The sequence below is a fragment of the Pelmatolapia mariae genome, linkage group LG6, assembly GCF_036321145.2.
Source record: "Pelmatolapia mariae isolate MD_Pm_ZW linkage group LG6, Pm_UMD_F_2, whole genome shotgun sequence".
In the NCBI taxonomy this organism is placed as follows: domain Eukaryota; kingdom Metazoa; phylum Chordata; class Actinopteri; order Cichliformes; family Cichlidae; genus Pelmatolapia; species Pelmatolapia mariae.
The window spans coordinates 7,132,848-7,153,908 of NC_086232.1; the positions used below are offsets into that span (position 1 = coordinate 7,132,848).

A 21,061-nucleotide genomic window follows, 5' to 3' on the forward strand; every position below is an offset into this window, starting at 1 on the left:
TTTTTTTTTTAAATTAAATATTCTGATAACCTGTGAAAATCTACTAAAAGCAACTTTAATAGATTCGGGCTTATAACAGCCTCTTTATGAAAATATTGAGGGCGTTTCTATTTGTCTTTGAATTCCATTTAAGAGCTGTACTAATGTCTAGGGGGGGAAGGGGGGAAAAAAAACATGTGTAGCCTGTAGGCTATTTGTATATTTCCCTCGTCCCCTTATGAAGACGGAAAACCAAAAATCAGTTGTTCAGATGTGAGGCTGGATAGGCCAACCCTGTGATATTAAGATGCTGTCGTCGAATTTATGGTTCTCATCATAAAGTGGTATTATGGGCTGAGCGGAGGAGGAGCGGGTGGGGCCTGGCTCGGAACAGAGAGGCAGACTGTGGTCACTGACCGGAGACTCTGCTGGCTTTTATTCTACTGAAATCAGACCGCATGTCTGACCCAGGGGTCCGCCTGCTGCCCGGAGCAAACTGCACGCATTTCTTCAACATATTTAACGGACGCTGCGTTGGCGAAAGGGAGGAGGAGGATGAAAGCATCGCCTGATATATTTTTTTGACGTTTTCGCTCATAGCCTATTTATGGGAGGCAGCAGCGGCTTGGTCCTTTCTTTATTATAGGAACGAGATCTCCGCGGTTAGCTATGTGAAGAGCAGATCGCCTAGCAATTCTCGTTTCGTGATCCTGACGAACAATTATGAACAACGCTCAAGATATGTCGCCCGATTTTGTGTTGATGCGCCTGGTTTCCGTGGCCGAGGATGACCGTTTGGACGCAGAAAACGGGAATCTGCCGCCGGGAGGAGTGGTGGCAGGGCTGGGGAAGGAGGTCCTGGCTCACAGCGGCGTCAAAGCGGGTTTGGATATAAGCCGAGATCCAACTGAGGGCCTCCAGCATCCCAGCAGCCACCTGAACAAAGCACAGCCGAGCACCGAGGGCACGGCTGCACCTGACTCTGGGGTGACGGAGAGCCGAGCCACACTGTCCGCGCCTCCGCCGCCGCAGAGCTCCATGGAGGCCCAGGGGTTTGACTTCGCTCCCAGCCCCGGCCTACGGCCTCAGTTGCTAGTCTTCTCCAATATAATGCGGAATGGAGAGGGGATTTTGGAATTAGACCGTCGGAGTCAGCCGAGGGATGCTCTGGATCAGAGCCCGGGATCTGGCTGCTCCAGCCCAGCGGTCAATAACAACACTCTCGGTGTCAGAGAGGTTCAGCAGCAGCAGCAGAACCTGCTAGACCGGACATGGGGAGCGCATTCGCCAGCCTCTGTGGAGATGCAGGGAGCGGCTGAGCTATGCCACCGGCATCGACTCATCGCCACTACGCCAGCGTGGCCCGTGTTGACGGAGAGATCTAACCCTCTCACCGTGATTGACTCTAAATGGGGATGCGCCACCAGGGACAGGGAAGGAGCCGTGTTTGAGCTGGCCCGGCGGTTCGGGGAGCTTGGGGTTGGCGCGGTACCCAAAATGCTGTTCAAAGCAGGCGAGCTCCCACACTGTTCGTGTCAGAGTGCACATAGGCCGGCAGGAGGGGGAGTAGAGCCCGGCGATGACCCAACAGAGACTAGCGACGCATTGTTGGTGCTGGAAGGGCTGGGGAACGGGGACGTTGACGGTTTGGACATGGACGAGTGTCCGGAGGATGAGGCAGATGATGAAAACGGACGCCGGGAGTTTTTACTCAACAGGAAAAGGGAAATTGTTCAGAAAATGTCCGGGGCTTTCTCCATCAGCAGTTTTCAAGTGGAACTGAGGAGGCAGGTGGAGGAGACAGCGACAGAAGCAGCGGCTGCGGCGCACATTGCCACGCAGGTGTGCAGCCTCCACGGGAACTTATCCGGCCGGCTCTCGCAGGTAAGCTGTGGGAATACAGAGGTTGTCACGCATGCTTCAGCCAAGTCATCGTCGACTACCCCGGCCCAGAGCTCGCCCTGGGCCACAAGCCCGAACCTGAGCCAGGCGTCGACTCCCAGAAGGCGGCCGGAGCGGTGCGCCAGTGCGCCCCGGACTCCCACGGGCAGGGCCACGGGCGGGGAAAAGATGCTCAAAGTTCCAGGGAAGTCAAAAAAGGGCTCGTTAAAGATCAGACTGAGCAAATTGTTCCGGACTAAAAGCTGCAGCGGCTCCAGTCACCTTTTGGATAAAAGGCCCTCAGTGACTTATTCAGTATCTTCTGCCGGGAGTCTGGTGGACATGGCGTGTGCAGCGGGTGCTGAGCAGGATGCAGACAGGTAAGAAATCCTAAACAGATCTTCTGTCAGGGTCAGAACAAGTAAACATAGCAAGTTAAAAACATAAAAGCTGTCTTAATACATGTAGGTCAGAGACTTTTTAAAAAGTCTAACCTAACATAAGAAATAGGAAGTTCATTATTAAATTTCGGCCAGTGAAACATCCTAACCTTTTCTGTAAGCTGAACATTGATTTCCAGAGGCTTGAACTCTCTCATCTGCCAGATCTTTCTTTTAGAACTTTTTGGTGCTACATGTTATTAGATGCTGAGATTTTGTTCTAACCTTTCTGGCTTGTCACCCTCTATTGTCTTCACAGCTAAGTCATTATTCACAGCAGCACACTGAAGGCAGGCTATGATTAAAAAACATAGCTTCAGAAGTCTTTAGTGCTGGAGCTAAGAGCATCAAACAGAAAATGCAAAAAAAGAGAGAGAGCTGCAGGACCCACACACTATTAAAGCTAAGCAGAGACTGCACTAATACTTCTTCTGCAATCTAATTCTCTTCTCATAATTCTTCTACTTCTTCTTCTTCTTCTTCTTCTTCTTCTTCTTCTTCTTCTTCTCCTTCTTCTTCAGCCACAGCCAGCCCAGACTGACCAGGGCCCACAGTGCCTTTTCCCCAGCCTCCCTCTCTGCCTCTCTCTCAACTTTCACTGGTAAGGGTTGCTTTGGCTTTGGTTTTGTTTCTCTCACAGCTTTGTGCTCAAAGAGGAAAACCCCTCTGATATCCATCACCCAAACCTTCTGATAAGCTTGTAAATAATCAACATAATAGTATAACTCTTAATTTGAGAAAGAAATGTATGAATTCTGAATGTACTCCTTTTTCCAAAAAGAAAAGAAAAGAAAGAAGCCACAACCACATCAAAATATTCAGTTTATTGTCACATAAAAGCGACAAAACGGAGGAATGTTGTGTCAGGCTCCTGGCACATCCAACAATAACCTGAGCAGAGGTGTGATTTACCAGAGTGAATGACAGTACACATGAGGAGCCTTTAAGATATTAAGTTTTATTTTTTTTTTCAACAGTCAAGTCGTAGCAGAAAAGACGAGCAGATATACTCTTTGCTGCAATAATTATCACAACTTCAGCTCCATTTGGCAAAACATTCATACTTTGAATCGAAGCACATGTTGTTTAAGCTGGTAATTAATCTTAAAATCTACTTTAGGCTTTGGGGCTGATAAAACTAAACAATGGATGTTTAAAGGGAACATATTATGCTCATTTCCAGCTCTAGATTTTTATTCTTGGATGTTACTTGGGAGGTTTTACATAATTTGGAGTTCTAAACAATCCTTTTTCATCTTGCACTGAGTGTTGGTGCAACTCATAAGACAAGCTGTTTTAGCACCTACACCTTTAAGAGCAATCTTGTTTTAAGCCACTTTTCTTCTGATTGGCTACTGCTCATTAGAAAGGAGTTTTAATTAGCAAGTTGGTGGGGCTTGAGTGAAAATTGTCTCTTTTGATCATTTAAATGGAAACAAAAAACAGTATAATATGATAAATATTGTTTTCAGTGACTAAGGACAGTTTAACTATTAAGATGAAGTTAAAAAACATTCAGCATAAATAACAAAATTACAATTCTTCATGTCTGCCTTTACTATCTTTGACATTAATTTGTAGTAACTAATTCACATAACCCCTTCTCTCTCTGTACATATCCGAAATTTTCACATTAAATCCCATCACAAAAATATATTCCTCCTCCAAAACACAGTCCTGTTTCTGAAAGATGAAATGATGTAATGTGACAGTCTGAAGATTAATTTAAAGCTGAGTCTGGAGTTTGTTTTAGAACTTTTTCGGGGAATATTTTTCTTAATAAAATCACACATACCTGTCAAACATATCCAGTCTGTCACCCAAAACACATAAGAAGAACAATCTTAAAATTACAATGGTGGAACACTTCCACATGTTAGTAAAAATGTTAGCTTGATGTCAAAGCCAGGTAGTCCAAGGATACACTGGAAGACACTTCCAGTCTCATTTCTATCCAAGAAGCTGATGCAAGAAGCCAAGATTAGCACAAAATGTATAACACGAAAAGCCCTATAAAGTCTATGATTTCCATCCTATATGTACAGTTAGCAAGTCATAAGAATGAAATTAGACAGTTTATATCTTTCTTTCACCCTTTTAACTTTTTTCGGACAAACATTGCAAGATAAGAGAAACAAGTAAACACATTTCACTCCAAATGACAAACTTCTTTGAAATACTGATCCAAGCTCATTAATTCCCACTGCAGATGTAAAATGTTCACAAATGTAGTTTTATTTTATCAACTTGTAAATAAGTCCAAAAAACAGCTGGCCCTGCGTTTTTAAGCACAAGTTATTTAGACAGGAGTAAGTAGTGCACTTGTAGTAGTGCAGATTAAGCCACATATAGTGCTGTAGAAAGCATTTGGGGCAGTAGAATGTGAAACTGAGTCAACATGAACCTGATATAAAGTGTTTTTATGTTACGTGATGAGATTAGATATTAAGTATGGCGAGTGTTTACAACTATAAATCATGAAGTAGATCCTATAACGCTGGATTGTATAGTGAGACCAAATGTTGTTAAAGTTACCTGTTATGTTCTCTTTTCCATGTTTCAGATAATGATGTAATTGTATATAAAATTAATATCTGTGGCTACAAATCTCAGTCTTCAAAAAGATCTAATGCTCAGTTTCATTCAGTTTATTTTTCTACTTTTGGAGCTTTATGATGTCAGTGAGACCCCAACATGGTCATCTCACAATTTACCAAAACACTACATGCTAAAACTGCAACTGATGCAGTAGATAAAAGCTGATTTAGCACAAAGGTAAAAAGGGAGAGAAGGTTTGTGGCTCATAAGGCAAAACTTGATTCAGCACCTATGGCGGCCTCTGACGTTCCCTCTATGCAGTCTCCCACATTACTCACAGACTGAGAATTTTTGGAGTTTGTGAGCACAAGCTTCACAACCTCCAGTTAGACCAAAACATTAAAGCTGCACCCAGCATTGCTTCATGTTGCAGAGTTTGTGAGGATGATTCGTTTGAAATCTTGGGGACTTTCAGAACCCTGAAGCCGTGCCCATGGCTTGCTCATGTTTACCAGCCCAGCCTGTATGTGATGTTTCACAACCAAAAAGCGAGCTAAAGCGATGTTGGTGGCTGAGACTGGATGTGGGCAAGTCCAGCTTTTTCTGCTCTTGAGGAGACGGTGAGGGTTTGGCTCTTAACCCTTTGATTTTGTTTCTTTCCCTGCCAGCAACCATGCCCTACTGCAGGGTTTGACTTCGGTAAACATTGAATGTGCAGCATTTCAATTAGCTGAGATGGGATGTTCTCCTTTATTGTAGTGATTTAGGCTGATTAGCTGGGTGTAATTTTCCATAAACATCCTGCCTGGTGCAGCTTTAATGGCATGCTGCAGCACAGACAAAACAACACACAGTTACAGGTTCACAAAGCACAGCCCCTTTCACTGTCTTACCGTCTGCTCACTTTCCTCTTTCTCTCTCTTTCTTCTTATCTTTTCTTCCTCCTGTGTTCAGGTGAGACAGTTTCTCTAGTGGATGTGGATATTTCACAGCGAGGGGTGAATACGCCACACCCACCTACACCTCCACCCCCTCCTCGTCGAAGTCTCAGTCTCTTAGGTACTTTTCTCTACTTCCTGTCAGTTTCTGTTTCTCTTCTCGTCTTCTTCCAATAGTAGTAGTTCACTTACAGTATCCATAAAGTATAAAGCCCATAAAAAAACAAACCTTTGTAAGCTTTTGGTTTCAGAGAGCTTCACTGCAGCTGGGCTATAGCTCAGATGGAATTGAAGCCCAGGCAGTTTCTCTTAATATTTCTGTCTTGCTTAGTAGTTTTGGTTACTGCCGGACATTTCTGGAAACTCAGACACAGACGAATTTTTATAATCTGCTGTAATCTGATTGTGGAAGCTTTTGAAAGGTCAACAGCAATCTACAGATTTAATTTGAAATCTGGATGCAGTGACTCAATCGATAGCAAAGAAGAGGGAAAAACATTTAGTCTTCCTGTTTGTCTATTTTTACTTCCACTGACTTTGTTTTTTGGTGATACAGTTTGTACTGACTGGTAGATGATGTTTTCTACTGCTGCGAGGTGATCTAAACAAAAAAAACAACAACACATAAATAAGAGGATATATATATATATATATATATATATATATATATATATATATATATATATATATATATATATATATATATGTATATATGTTAGAATACAAATAAATAATGGAAAAGAATATACATTACACACACCAGAAGTAAATGGACATTTTATTAAATAATGCCTGCACTTATTTTTAATACCCTTTTGTGCATTTGTTTGCATATTAATTTATGTATTGAGAAATATTTATTTATACATTATGTTTTATTATTTAATGTCAAATTTCTGAACTTCAAATGTAGTGTTTTTATCAAAGGTTATCTTATTTTCAGACCCACATGTGTACTGGACTTAGGCACTTATTAGGCGTGATCGAGACTAATTAATTTTCTGTCAGCAACGATATGCGGGTCTTTTCTTGTGCTCTGTGAAGATGTTTTAAAAATCCTCAGAAATCCACAGCTTTTGTATTTTTTACAGCTTCAGTTTTAAACTTTACTTAGTAGTGCACTTATCCGGGGTTATTAATACACATTTAGCGCTGTATGGAACTGAGTGAAAACAAACTGCACGTGTATGTATAGTAATGAAAGAACATGCCCCTCGGGGCGGCACTGTGGCTCATAGATTGATTTAATAGTTTTTAGACAACCTAGCAGGATGTGTTAGGTTTGATTACACTCATAGGATTTGGATAAATGTGTGGTTGTTTTTGGTCTTTACGTGTAATACTTGTCAATTATAAAGGTGGTAAAGTTTCATTTCCGAGCTTGAGACTTTCTGTCCGATGGTGCTGACAAAACCTCCTTCCTCCCTTCTCCTTTCCTAACACCTTTTCTTTTTTCCTCTTCCTCACTCTTTCTTCTTCTCTCGGTCGTTCCTCTCTCCTTCCTCCCTACTGTCTTCATTTACCTCCTTTGCCTTCCTCCCTTGCTTCCTGCGCTTCTTCCAGACGACATAGCCGGGCCCCAGCCTGGGCCTTTCCTAGTGAGCGTCATGGGCGCCTCTCTGCAGTCTCTTCCTCTGCCTCTCCCTCCTCCTCCTCCTCCTTCCCACACTACCATCCAGCACAGTCTCAGCCTCAATGGTAAGATCTGTCCTGAGGGATGATGGGAATTGTGGTCAGAGATTAGTGACTTCCTGCTCTCATTATAATAAGCTAATGTGCGTCAGTTAGTAGTACAGACATGTTTATGTTAAAAATGCTTCATCTGGCACCTTTAACATCTCTCATATAGATGCTTTCCTACGGGCCCTTCCTCATTCCAACCCATCATCAGCTGATGCTCCACCCCCCATCAGACAGGCCCCACCCCCCATGCTGTGTGCCCTGCGGCGGTCGGAAGCCAGCAACTTCACTGCCAGTCTGAGAGAACTGGAGAAGGTAAGATGATATTGATGTATCTTCTCATTGTATGGTCAACTATACAAAGTGTAACTTCCTATAAATCCATAAAATGTACAAAGTCTTCTTCTGTTTTTTGGGATGGCTTTACAATCTGTTTATGTAGAGGTTATTTCCAAAGGTTATTGATCAGAGAAAAGAAAAGCTTAACTAAGAATGCTTCTCTGTTTTGGGGGGTGGGGGGGGGTGGGGGTTGTTCTTTGTTTTTTATTGGGGGGTGGGGTTCAACCTGCAGTGCGGCTGGTACTGGGGTCCCATGAATTGGGAGGACGCGGAGATGAAGCTGAAGGGTAAACCAGACGGATCCTTCCTGGTTCGTGACAGCTCAGACCCTCGGTACATCCTGAGCCTCAGCTTCAGATCACAGGGAGTCACACACCACACTCGCATGGAGCACTACAGAGGTGAGAAACACACACACACACCTCTCAGTTGGGATTATTTATGAACTTAACAGAGGCAATGATTGTTAATTATACTATTGAAATTATGCCAGAGTTAACCCAAAGGCCAATTTTCTAGAGTAATCCCCTGAACTAGATAAATAAAAAACATCCTCCTAACATGACCATTCTACACTAGCAGTGATGCTACACTATAAACCAGCTTATTAGTTAATTTAAATGGACAAAGCGAGGCTGCAGTGCTGCGTATGTAGTCAGCTATATATTCACGGTTTCAATGATGCTTCAGGCGACAGAACAAACTGTTTTTTCAGTCCCATCTTAATTAATTAGAATCCACATTGTTTATTATAAACTGATCATTCTGCTGTATTTATCACATCTTCCCAGCTTGCAAGGTTAAGATAGATTTTGCTTTGACGATACTTGTACCAGTCCTTTTCTAAGATTATTAATGTGCATTGTTTCCATGTAGTATGGTGTTAGCTTTTCCTGTGAGGGAATCATTGCATTCAAAAATATTTCGGCAATGTCACTGGACAAAGATTTTCTGTGTATCTGATATGAAGGTGACATTAAGATATTCAGACTTATAGCTGGTGTCATGTGCCATGTGTTGTGTTTTAGTTTTTTGATGTCATTATCTTTCTAGTAAGACTTATTTAGTTTTTATAGAGTTTATAGATTGTGGGTAGCATTAGGATAGAGCTCAGAGGTCTGGGTAAGTTGTACTGGACTGAATTTACAGGCTTATTCTGTTAGAGAGTTTGCCCTCCTTCCTTTTCTGTCTGTGTGTTTGTTTTTTTGTGGACAGTCATAGTAGGTTCAGACTATGAGGTGTTCAGACTTTTAAGGTTTTGGAGATAAAGATTTATCTTTGCATTCTGACCAATCTCATATTTGTCAGCATGAAATTGATAAAAGAAGAGTATCAAGTAATGTTGAAGTGCAAACACTTTACATAATTAAATCCAATAAAGGATCTAATCCTCATGGTGCTCCTCAGTTGGCAAATATTCCACATTGTATAAAATGTTTGGAAGCATGTGGACCGTAGTTATAGGGCTACAAAACCTTGTAGAAGATAAAGTATAAGTCTCGCAAGTTACAACTGTATTAAGAGGTTGATTCAGTTATGCCAAGTTATTCTTATTCTTCTTATTCTTACTGTAAATCTAAAATGAAAGATAGAGCTTCAAAAAAACACACAAACACCCACTCACACAGTGCCATATGATGGTCATTCAACATCTCAGGCGTGTAATGCGGATATTTGTGAGCACATATTACCACAATGAGTCACGTAAGACCTACATGCACACACGCAAGCTAAGTATCATACACAAATGTGCACATCAAACTGTACTCTATATTCCACTTTAGCCACTCTTCACTTTGTGCGAAGTGTATTTAGAAAGAGCTGCCAAACAAAAGCAGTTTTCATGCTATTCATACTCTGCAGGTGAGCATAGGCATAGAGAAGGATCTTGATGCAACATGTTAATAAATGTTAATGTGTCAAAAATTTCATCATTAAAGATGAAGATGTTTATCTAGACTTTGATTTATTGCCACACTCTTGATTGCCAGACAGACACAGCAGGTTCCAAACAACACCTTATGCATTAGAGAGCCAAGTATAGCATACAAAGTGCACAAGTTAAACAGTTTGAGTCTAAAAATGAGATGTGGAACTGAAGGCAAATAACAAAAAAAGGTCAGACTGTTCACACAGATACATTTGTGGAATAAAAGCACAAAAAACGTCATGCTTGCCTCTGGAGAAAATACTTTGGCACGATTTTACTCAAGTTTGCATTTATAGAACTTTGTTGTGTAAAGTATCTTATGTAAAGTAACATAAGATATGATAATAATAATAATAATAATACATTTTATTTAAAAGCACCTTTCAGAACACTCAAGGTCACTGTACACAGTAGAATAAAAAAAGCAGCATAAAAGTAAGCAGTTTACACAATCATAAAAGCATAAGACATAAAACAAATTTAAAATAGAGTGGAGAGGTTATGTAGGATAAGCTATTTTGAACAAGTGAGTTTTGAGTTGGGACTTAAAGAGAGAGAAGGAAGAGGTATTTCTTAAATCAGGAGGTAGGGAATTCTAGAGTCGTGGAGCAGAGCAGCTGAAAGCCCTGCTCCCCATGGTGGCAAGACGAGGGGAGGGGACGGAGAGAGAAAGGGAAGAAGAAGATCTAAGACATTGAGATGGGGCGGTGATCTGAACCAGATCAGAGAGATATGGAGGAGAGAGATGATGAATAGCCTTAAATGTGTACAAGAGTATTTTGAAATTGATACGATATTTGACCGGAAGCCAATGAAGCTGCTGCAGGACAGGAGTGATGTGGTGGATAGAAGGGGTCCTGGTGATAATATGGGCAGCAGAGTTCTGGATGCGTTGGAGCTTGTGGATGGATTTTTGAGTAAGACCAAAAAGAAGTGAATTACAATAATCAATCCGGGAAGTAACAAGGCTATGGACAAGAATGGCAGTGGCATGTGGGGTGAGAAAAGGATGGAGACGATTAATGTTGCGCAATTGAAAATATGCAGACCGAGTGACATTATTAATGTGTGAATTGAAAGATAGAGTACTGTCGAGGATGACACCCAAGCTTTTCACAGAGGAAGAAACGAAGACCGGTGAGTTATTGATAGTAACAGAGAAACTGTTGGTTCTGGATAATGTTGATTTAGTGCCTACCAAGAGGAGCTCGGATTTATTACTATTGAGTTTGAGAAAATTAGAAGAGAACCATGAATTTAGTTCGGCTAAGCAGAGGGTGAGGGAGGATGGGGGAAAAGGAGAATTAGGTTTAGTGGACAGATAAAGCTGGGTTTCATCGGCATAACAGTGAAACTGGATATTGTATTGACGGAAAATGTGTCCAAGCGGAAGAAGGTAGATAATGAAAAGAAGGGGCCCCAGGACAGATCCCTGGGGCACGCCAGTGGTCAGAGGAAAGGGCTGAGAAGTAAAGGATTTGAGTTGAATAAACTGAGTGCGATCAGACAGGTATGATTTAAACCAGGCTAGTGGAGTATGGGAGAGACCGATAGAGGCTAGCCTACTGAGAAGAATAGAGTGAGAAATAGTATCGAAAGCAGCGCTCAGATCGAGGAGAATAAGAATGGAAATGGAGTCAGCTGCCATAAGAAGATCATTGGTTATTTTTATAAGTGCTGTTTCAGTGCTATGGGAGGGGCGAAAACCAGACTGGAACTGTTCATACAGATTATTATTAGTTAAAAGTGAGTGGAGTTGTGTGGCAACTATTTTCTCAAGAATTTTTGAAAGGAATGGTAGATTGGAAATAGGTTGAAAATTCTCAAAGTTATTGGGATCTAGACCAGTTTTTTTCAATATTAGGGTGATGGCAGCAATTTTGAGGGAAGCAGGAACAGTTCCAGTGGTAAGTGAAGAGTAGATGATAGCAGATATGAGGGGAAGCAAAGAAGGTAGACATGCCTTAACCAAAACTGTAGGAATGGGGTCTAGCTGACAAGTAGAAGGCTTTGACTTACAGATGAGATGAAGTCAGTTTCATCATATCAGCAATTTTATTGGTCCCCATGGGGGGATTTGTTTTGGATTCCAAGCTGTAGTTCTGCAATAAATTAACAGAGTAAAAACAGACTGTACCTGACTCAACCCAGCAGACAAAATCAGCAACATTAAAAAGGTTAATGTCTCTTTATACAAAACTCGGGAAGCACTGTATGCAAAAATCTGAAGTTCGATAAAAGTGTCATTGTATATTTGGCATTTTTTTAATGTAAAGGAGACAAACAAATCTTCATATAATTGACTGAGCTGTTTTAAAGTCTATTAGCACCATTTCAGTAGATAAGCTACAGACCTACATACAGACTTACATACAGTAATATAGCAATCTGTCTACAGTAAACATATAGACAGACCTGAAAACATTATGTGTAAGCAGACAGGCCTGTACAGATCGAGCAAATTGAAACCAAAACGCATGAAGCATGAATAACTCACAGGGCGCCACATGCACATGTGCACACGCCTCACATGTGTGACAAACTAACAAGGTGACTTGTACAAAGATGAATGTGTGACTGGTCACATACTCCAGTACGCACGCTCCCATGCAGATGTTCATAACTGGGGCTGTACATTAATGAGTCACTATTACATGGCCACAGCATCATGGCTGAAAACACATTCATTATACAGATATGCAGCCTTCACTGACACAACATGTTCGCATCAGTACAATCTTGTTTGCATGAATGCATCAAGACCCAGCATGAACTGAGGGCAGAAAGGCTTCAAGAGAAAGAACCACTGTGAAGTCAACAGGAAGTCGAATCACTCATAGCATTTGTCTGTTCACATATTGGCTGTTTGTAAATTATTTTTATTCAGTATTAGGTAATTATGAACTGCTCTCTGGTAATTTCTACCTTAATATTTCTTTTTGTCACGTGTCTGCAGTGCAGACGCTGTATTTATTTAAGAGGACTCAAACGCAAACGCTTGAGGCAGGAAATATGAGAAACAAAGGCAAAATAACACAGAGATAAACTAACCAAAAACCTAAACTGGGGAAAAACTAAACAAAGATCTAAACATAGAGAGCGTGGGAAAACTACAGACCATGAACACGGCAAGGAGAGCAGACACGGGTAGACGAACAGACGACCTGACAAGGAACAAAGGAAGACAGGACTTAAATACACAGAAGGGCAATGAGGGAAGTGGAAACACCTGGAGAACACAGCTGATACAAATGAACATGACACCACAGGGGAAGCAAAACTAAACATACTGAACATAGAGCTCAAGACTATCAAAATAAAACAGGAAACACAGAGATGTAGACTGACACATGAGCCTGACACAGGAGGAAAGGCAAATGAGAGAGGGGATGAGAGAGCACAAGAGAGAGCCATGATGGGTTGGGGAAACATGGAGTAAACATGACTCACAGGAAGGGGAGACGAGACATCTCCACAAGACAAACAGGGAAACGGAAATATAACTAAACAATAAAGAGAACTCAATCCTCAAAAGATAGAAACCCCAAATATTACAACACACAAGAAACCCCACCATAAACTCAAACGGTGGGGTCAAATGACCCAGAACCATGACACTTTCTGGTTTTTTTTTAACTTGCCAGCTGTATTACTACGCAGCATGAGGCCTGCGTATCCCTGTGATCAGAGGCTCATATGCACAACAGTGTGACAGCTGTAATGTTTGCTAGCTGCATGCCCTTTTTTGGTAGTAGAAAGCAAACAACTCCTGCATGAAACTGTTTACAAAAAGGCTTCTGGATTTTCTGAGCAACTGGGTCATGATTTCTGCAATGTTGCTGAGTGTGTCAACTGTGCTTTTTGGCACTTCGGGCTCCACAAAGCTCTACTAAACTGGGCACCTCACATCAAAGTCATCTAAAAGGATAAATAGCGCTTCAGGCCAGTAGAAATGTATGTGAAAGTGATTTAGTGGTGAACTTTACCTTTAAAGTTGCATTATTTCCAGAACCTAAAGGGCATGATTTACATCTTAAAGCTGCACAGGCTGATGGAAATTTCCTTTTGTGTAGCTTTATTTTTTGTTCTCTTTAGTCTCTTTAGAACTATCCAGGAACAGTTTCATCTTTGACATGTTTGCTGCATTTATAAAAACGTTACTCATGTGGGGACGATTTATAGATATTGAAAAAGTACACATAATACAGTACATACGGGAAACTATTCCTCTTTTACTGCCTGCAGGGACGTTCAGTTTGTGGTGTCACCCGAAGTTTGAGGACCGCTGTCACTCTGTGGTGGAGTTCATCGAGCGAGCCATCATGCACTCCAAAAACGGGAAATTCCTCTACTTCCTCCGCTCCAGAGTCCCAGGTGAAACAACACAGGCTTTATATCAACACCCAGCTCCAACTGATCAAAAAAACATTTCAATCACCCCTTAGTGAGAAGTGCCTGAGAGACCGGGAGGAGAGGAGAGAATAGCTATATATGTACCATTTTTATGTCTACGTTCAGGTTTTGCATCATGCTCATGTGACGGTATCTGGTCATTTATGTCTTACAGTAAATTTGCACTAGTTTGTGTATACTACAGTGTAACTGTATGCCATTGTATCCTTTGCATCCACCTGTGCGATTTATACACATATCATTGAGCAGTGAGCAGATTTACCCCTGATGAGAATCATGCCGACACAGATGTGATGCATGTGGACCTCAGGCCAACCTATATCGCACAATTCACTGTAGTTTACTGCATCACACCTAAATGAAAATAAGTAAGGTAGCACCTTCTGATTGGGAAATATATCTGTGCTCTACAAAATGTTATCAGACATAACTGAGTCAGATTGAAATGAATCCTTTACTGTTATATTTATATTAAACGAAATCTTGAGCTAGAAATACTCACCGAGCACCAATTTCCTGTGGATTGCTCCTCTACTAGTCTAGCAAATACTTTATTTACACCTGTTTGAATAATCCTTGCTAAACATGACAGAATCAGGCTGCTTAAAGAGCCTATAATCTATACATTCACATGCATTAAATGTGCAGCTAGTCCGTAGTAACGGACTAGCTGCATCTGCTTCTACCATGGGGTTTAGGGAGCTTTATATTGAATTTCAGCTCATTGCTTCCCTGTACAGCTACAACTCTACTGTTTTTGTTTAATTCCTATTCCCACGATAATATAATTTTCAGCCAGAGCAAATGCTCCAAAAATCCATTGCTATTAGCAGCTAAAGAGACTGATACTTCCCTCAGGCGTCTGTAGAGACCAAAAATGGAGCTAAAAGAATGCGAATAATTGACTCACATGCAACAGGTTAGTTGAAAGGATCGCTCCACAGAAATGATCTTCATTTGTGAGTTGTGTCGAAGTGGTCTAAGGTTGAAGCGGTGGATGCCTATGCTGATAGAGAAGTGTATGTACAATTAATCCCTGTAAACCAGAAGTTCATACTTCACATTGCTCTAAGCACTGAGTTTCACACAGTTTTATCTACTTCTGTGTCTGCGTGATGCCAGTGAGATCAGATATCCTGTTTACTAAGAGAAGCTGACTTAAAGGGGAAGAGCCGAAGGAGAGTTGGATGAACTGATACACCATCCCAAAGCCATGAAAGTACACGATAAATAAGGATTAACTGTAAATAAAATAAAAATGCTGCTCTAGTAGATTCCAAGAATAAAATTACGAAGCTGGAAACTAGCATCTCTTTTAAGAAAAGTCCTGCAAGTCTCAAAACAAATAAAACTATGTTTTTGTAAGAATTTATGGCCATTAAGCTACAGGCACAACAGTTGACAAGAGGACACAAAGTAGGTGAAGGAGGCCTACATGTTAGTCACTGGGCCACCAGTGTGCACAAAGCAAAATTGGGAAAGGGCAAAGTAAAATGTTTCACTGAGTAAAATGTTTCTTTCTGTCCCAGGACTACCTCCCACTCCGGTTCAGCTGCTGTATCCTGTGTCTCGCTTCAGCAACGTGAAGTCACTTCAACATCTCTGTCGCTTTTGCATCCGACAAATAGTCCGCATCGACCACATCCAAGAGCTTCCACTGCCCAGGTACTCAGTTTCAACTGGGAAATATACTTGCTGAAATATACAGGAGTGGAAAGCCAGCATCCTGAATAATGCTGCTGTTTTCCAAGGTGTTGGAACGGTTTTAACAGACTCTTTATTGATGGGTTTTCACTTATAGATCTTACTGAGGTTTTAACCTAGCAACCTCCATTCACATAATTCAGGTAGAGAAAAAGGCGGTACATTTTGTTTGTCATAAAAACAGTATGTGTTAGCATAGTTTCATTGGTATCCAACCAAAAGCTGAGATATTTTGAAAAATCCTGGATTGGTTTTCATTTATTTTTTGTGCTGATGTTTAAAACTTTTGTGTCTTCTGTTCTGTTTCTTTATCTCTACATTCAGTAATCCAGCTTTTGATTTTGATACTGATTTTTTGCCTGTTTTTTCACCTCTTTCCAGACCGCTGATCTCCTACCTGAGTAAGTTTTATTACTATGACCCTGAGGAGGAGATGTACCTGTCAATCAAGAGCATCCGGAGGGTAGTGGGAGTAGGGCAGGAGGCAGAGTCGCAGACGTAGCAGCAGAGCTCTTCTCAGCTCAAGTGAGTTAGTTTATCAACAGCATGCTGTTGATTTCTAGAGTGCTAAATAGTGCTGTTCTAATCCAACGATGTCTTGATCCTATGACTGAGATGCTCAGGTGAAATCTTAATATAAAGCATTAATATACATAGTTTTACCCTCATCTCCAGGTTTTGCTGTGGAGGACTGTACTGTCTGTACTGGTCAACCAGTCTTCCAGCATCGGCCAATCAGAGTCCCTGGAAATCTGTGTGTCCAATGTGACTGGGATGGACCCTCCTATGTGTGGATTTGGACTAATGAGAGGAATGATGTGTGCTTGCAGTTGAATCGTGGTGCATATGCAGTGGACTCAGTGACTTCTGAGGAGGGACTGTAGAGATACACTCACCTGAAAACATGTCGACAGGCACAAAAACAGAGCCTGAATTATGAACTCAATTTCCTGAACCTGTTGAAATGGACTTTTAAAACACAATGCACTGGTCAATTTGTACAACTGTTGTTCGCTGCCATTTCCTTGTTTTTCCTTCCATTTTGTCAAAAAAAGGGATTTTGGATTAAAAGATGTCCTCGGTACTGGTATACACACAGAGGCAGGGCCACAGAGGCCTGTCAAATCATTTGGTGTCTTCATCATCTGAAACTGAACCCCAAAAGTTGGACCCTGTGAATCAGCTAAAAAAAGTTTTTTTTTTTTAAATCCTGTGAGTAAATTTCTTCATTTTATTTAAACTCATCTAATGTTATATGACACAATTTAAAGAACTCCTCAAGTTGTATAAGTTGTATAAGGAATATATTAAGAGTATTGACTGTGGCTTTCACTTGCAGCAACCAGCACTGGTTATTTTCACTATTATACATTAATCAGTGTGCCAGCTATTTTTTTAAAGTGGCAATAGGCATTTTTCGCTATAACCCAACTTTCTAAACTGGACTCCTTGTTTTTAAAAAACAAACAAACACCCACTTCTATTGGGTAAATAGCTAGCCAACTGTTGTTACTTTATGTGAACCTACTATGAGCTTTGAGTGCTAAAACCCATTGAGTTAATTCTGAGATACAAGCTGTTTTGCTTTAAGTCTTCTTTGTCTTTGGCCTCTCAACAACATAGGCACAATATGATTGTTCTACTGTCCGCGATTTCATCTGCGGTAGCTACCAGGAAAGTGCTATCCTCATTTTGTTTGTGTTGGCAAGCCTATGGTCCCCAGAGATTTACCTGTTGGTAGTCAGAGCTGCTGAGTGTAAGTGTTGCTTATGAGCAACCATTTAGAAGGCAGTTGGTATGCTTATTCTATAGGCATTTCAAAATATAGTCATCACTGGATGTTTGTAGGGATTTTTTGTGACGTTTTGTGTCATATTGTTAAAAATATCTATTTAATTGAAATAACAACATGGTAGACACTGTTTTGATCTTCTTAAGACAGCATCCTAAACTAATCTGGGTCCACATACTGGCCACCTTGTTAGGTACCCCTGTTTAACTGCCCATTAAGACAAATATCTAATCAGCCAATCACATAGCAGCAACTCGAATGTATTGAGGCATATAGACATGGTCATTATCACCTGCTGAAGTTTAAACTGAGCAGCAGAATGGGGGAAAAAATGCGATTTAAGGTGACTTCTTTGTTGGTGCCAGACAGGCTATCTGTCGCACAACTATCTCTAGGTCTAGGTCTATCTCACAGCCCATTGTTCCTTCAGTGGAGCTAGTTTCAGTCATTATGCAAATGTACTGTTTATAAGATTGGGGGAAACCTGCAGTCAGCTGAGACTGAAGAAGTCACTTGGACGAGTGACGAAACATTTCTCCCACTGAAAACGTCCAGATGAACAGAATTAACTTTTGGGGAACTATCTCTAGGGTTCACAGAAAAAAAGGAAAGAGAAAATATCCAGTGAGCTGCAGTTGTCTGGGTAAAAATGCCTTTTTGATGCCAGAGGTTAGAGGAAATTGCCATTCTGCTTTAAAGTTGCTCCAATAGTCATGTTTTACAATATAGGTATATAGGAAATTGCTCTGAATGCACAACACGCTGAACCTTGAGAAGCTGGGTGTCACTCCTGTCTAAAAACAGCAAACTGAGGCTACAATTTGCATTCGTCTATCAAAAATGGAAAGATTGGAAAAATGTTCCCTGGTCTGAATTTTTGCTGCAACAGTTGAATGACGAGGGTCAAAATGTGGTGTAAGCAGTATAAAAGCGTAGATCCATCCCGCCTTGTAGTCACGGTTCAGCCTGGGGGAGGTGATGTAATAGTGTGAGATATGTTTCCTTAGCACACTTTGGGCCCCTTGGTATCAACTGAGCATCATTTAAATTACATAGGCTACCTGATTATTGTTGCTGACCATGTCAATCTTTTTATGACCATGGTGTACCATCCATACCATATCAGAAAGCTCAGAGCATCTCAAACAGATTTTCTGAACGTGAAAATGAGTTGACTGCGCTCAAACGCCCTCCAATCCTTTTGGATTTGCGGCATAGATGTGAAGCTGACAAATATGCAGCAACTGTGTGATGTTATGGGCCAAAATCTCTGAGGAATGTTTACCAGCACCTTCTTTAATCTGTGCCACGAAGAATTAAGACAGTTCTAGAGGCAACAAAGGGTCCACCCTGGTGCTAGCAATGTTTAGCTAAAAAGTGACTGCTATATGTATAACATTTTTCAGAAAACATTCAGAGTCAATTTATGCTTGGTGCGGAGGAAATGTTTTGCTTTTAGAGGTGTGCAGTCTTAGGCTGTTCTCCTCTAATAGGTAAAAACAAAAAGCTTTTATATTGCCCACTAAATACTTGACAGATTTTTCAGAGTATAAAATATCACATAATAGTAAACACATTATTCCCTAAGCGCCCCCCCAAAAACACAATAAAATGTCTTATGCCATAAAATTGGTTGTTTTTGTTGCTGTAATTTAAATCACAGAGAAATGACCCCCACAGGTGCTGGCTTATAGCAGTTTCTGCTATGCTATGGGTTCTGTTGATTCATGTTTTTGCCTTGTCTTCTGCCAAGAATGCCTAAAACATATAGAGTTATTGTCTTTATTTTTGATTACTGAGCCACGATGTAAAGAGACAGCCATTACTACAGTTCATTAAATAAATGAACGTAAAGGTTGTCACTGATTTCACATGCTCCTTACTTCTCCCAATGCATTGTATTCTGGTCTATTTAAACTCCTGTATTTGTTGCTTTTAAAAGACCCAGTTGACTTCACATTGGTGCTGTTCATGTTCAGACAGATATATACGGAAATAGTGAAATTACACCAAAGAGAAAATACGTCCTCGGAAAGCTGGTTTACGATACTAACGGGTATTTGATGTGGGGTTTTTCCTGCTTTAGGGTAGATAGTTTCAGTTACTGAAATGAAAGACTCATCTGAACTGAAATTATTGAATCTGGGAACATTTGATTATTGCCAAAATGCCCTGCCTCTCAGTGTGTATACCTCCTATAACTGCTCTCTACCTGTTTGTTTTATTTGTTGAAATGCCCAGGTGTATTTTCCTCATTCTGTTTCTCAGTACCGTGAAGCTGGCTACTGGCTTTTCCAGTAAAAAGGAAACAAAAAACCCTGGTGTGTGGCATTTTTCCCCCAATTTGAGTATTTTCACTGAAAGAAGACTGAAAATATTTCAGTAAACATATTGATGGGATCTAACTTTAGCTCATTTTGAATTTTATTTTGGTTTATGGAAAACTAATTAACGAATTTAACTAAAACTAATTAATATCACTGAAAGATTTGGAAACAACAAGCCAGACTTCGTGTTGGCAGTCTTTCTCTAATCTGCTGTTTGTATATTTTCCATATATTTTATTTAAAGTTAGCAATTGTTGGTCATTGTGCGAGACTGCGATACACAAACTAAAAGTAGGAAAAATTCAATCTTGGCATACTGGGATCTAACTAATATACTAATATCATTCTACAGACCTATCACTGCTTTGGCATAACTATGACATTAATGACAGATTGACAGTTTTGTCTTAACAGGGTTTATGGATAAGTGTGCCTGCTCAGCAAAATCTGTTGTTTTTTTTTTCTTTTTGTAGAAAACCCTCCAAAAACTTTCACTTTAAATAAATCTGCTCCACTATAAAATTTGATGACATTATTTATAAAATAGGAAAACCTGCTATAAAGAAATTAACATCAGCTTAAGAGAACAAGACATTGTGCCATTACTCAATTCAGTTTTATTTATACAGCACCAAATCACAACAACAGTCGCCTCAAGGTGCTTTATATTGTAAGGTAGACCCTACAACAATACATACAGAGAAAAACCCAACAATCATATGACCCCTTATGAGCAAGCACTTTGACGACAGTGGGAAGGAAAAACTCCCTTTTAACAGGGAGAAACCTCCGGCAGAACCAGGCTCAGGGAGGGGCGGGGCCATCTGCTGCGACCGGTTGGGGTGGGAGAAGGAAGACAGAATAAAGACATGCTGTGGAAGTATGATTCTCAGCAGAGAGAGCTCTATAAACAGAGAGTGGGAAAGGTGACTGAAGAAGAAATACTCAATGCATCATGGGAATCCCCCAGCAGCCTACACCTATTGCAGCATAACTAAGGGAGGATATAGGGTCACCTGATCCAGCCCTTTATAGCTATTATGCATACCCGTTTATGAGGTTCAGATTTTTATGCTTGAATTTGTTGTGCAGACTGTCAT

General features: G+C 40.8%; 1 protein-coding gene across 3 annotated transcripts; it reads left to right on the forward strand.

Moving 5' to 3' along the window:
• Positions 1–327: 327 nt before the first annotated feature.
• On the forward strand, positions 328–20,062 carry socs7 (suppressor of cytokine signaling 7). 3 transcript variants are annotated; one of them, XM_063475741.1, is made up of 10 exons: positions 328–2,240; positions 2,822–2,901; positions 5,793–5,897; positions 7,340–7,474; positions 7,626–7,771; positions 8,028–8,196; positions 13,971–14,099; positions 15,668–15,803; positions 16,224–16,367; positions 16,518–20,062. In XM_063475741.1, the coding sequence occupies exons 1-9, from the start codon at positions 703–705 to the stop codon at positions 16,342–16,344; spliced, it is 2,559 nt and encodes an 852-aa protein (XP_063331811.1). In that variant the 5' UTR covers positions 328–702; the 3' UTR covers positions 16,345–16,367; positions 16,518–20,062. The 3 variants fall into 3 exon arrangements, with proteins under 3 accessions (XP_063331811.1, XP_063331813.1, XP_063331814.1); XM_063475743.1 differs by lacking the exon at positions 7,340–7,474 and having other exon boundaries at positions 16,518–20,061; XM_063475744.1 differs by lacking the exons at positions 5,793–5,897; positions 7,340–7,474 and having other exon boundaries at positions 16,518–20,061.
• The last annotated feature ends 999 nt before the right edge of the window (positions 20,063–21,061 follow it).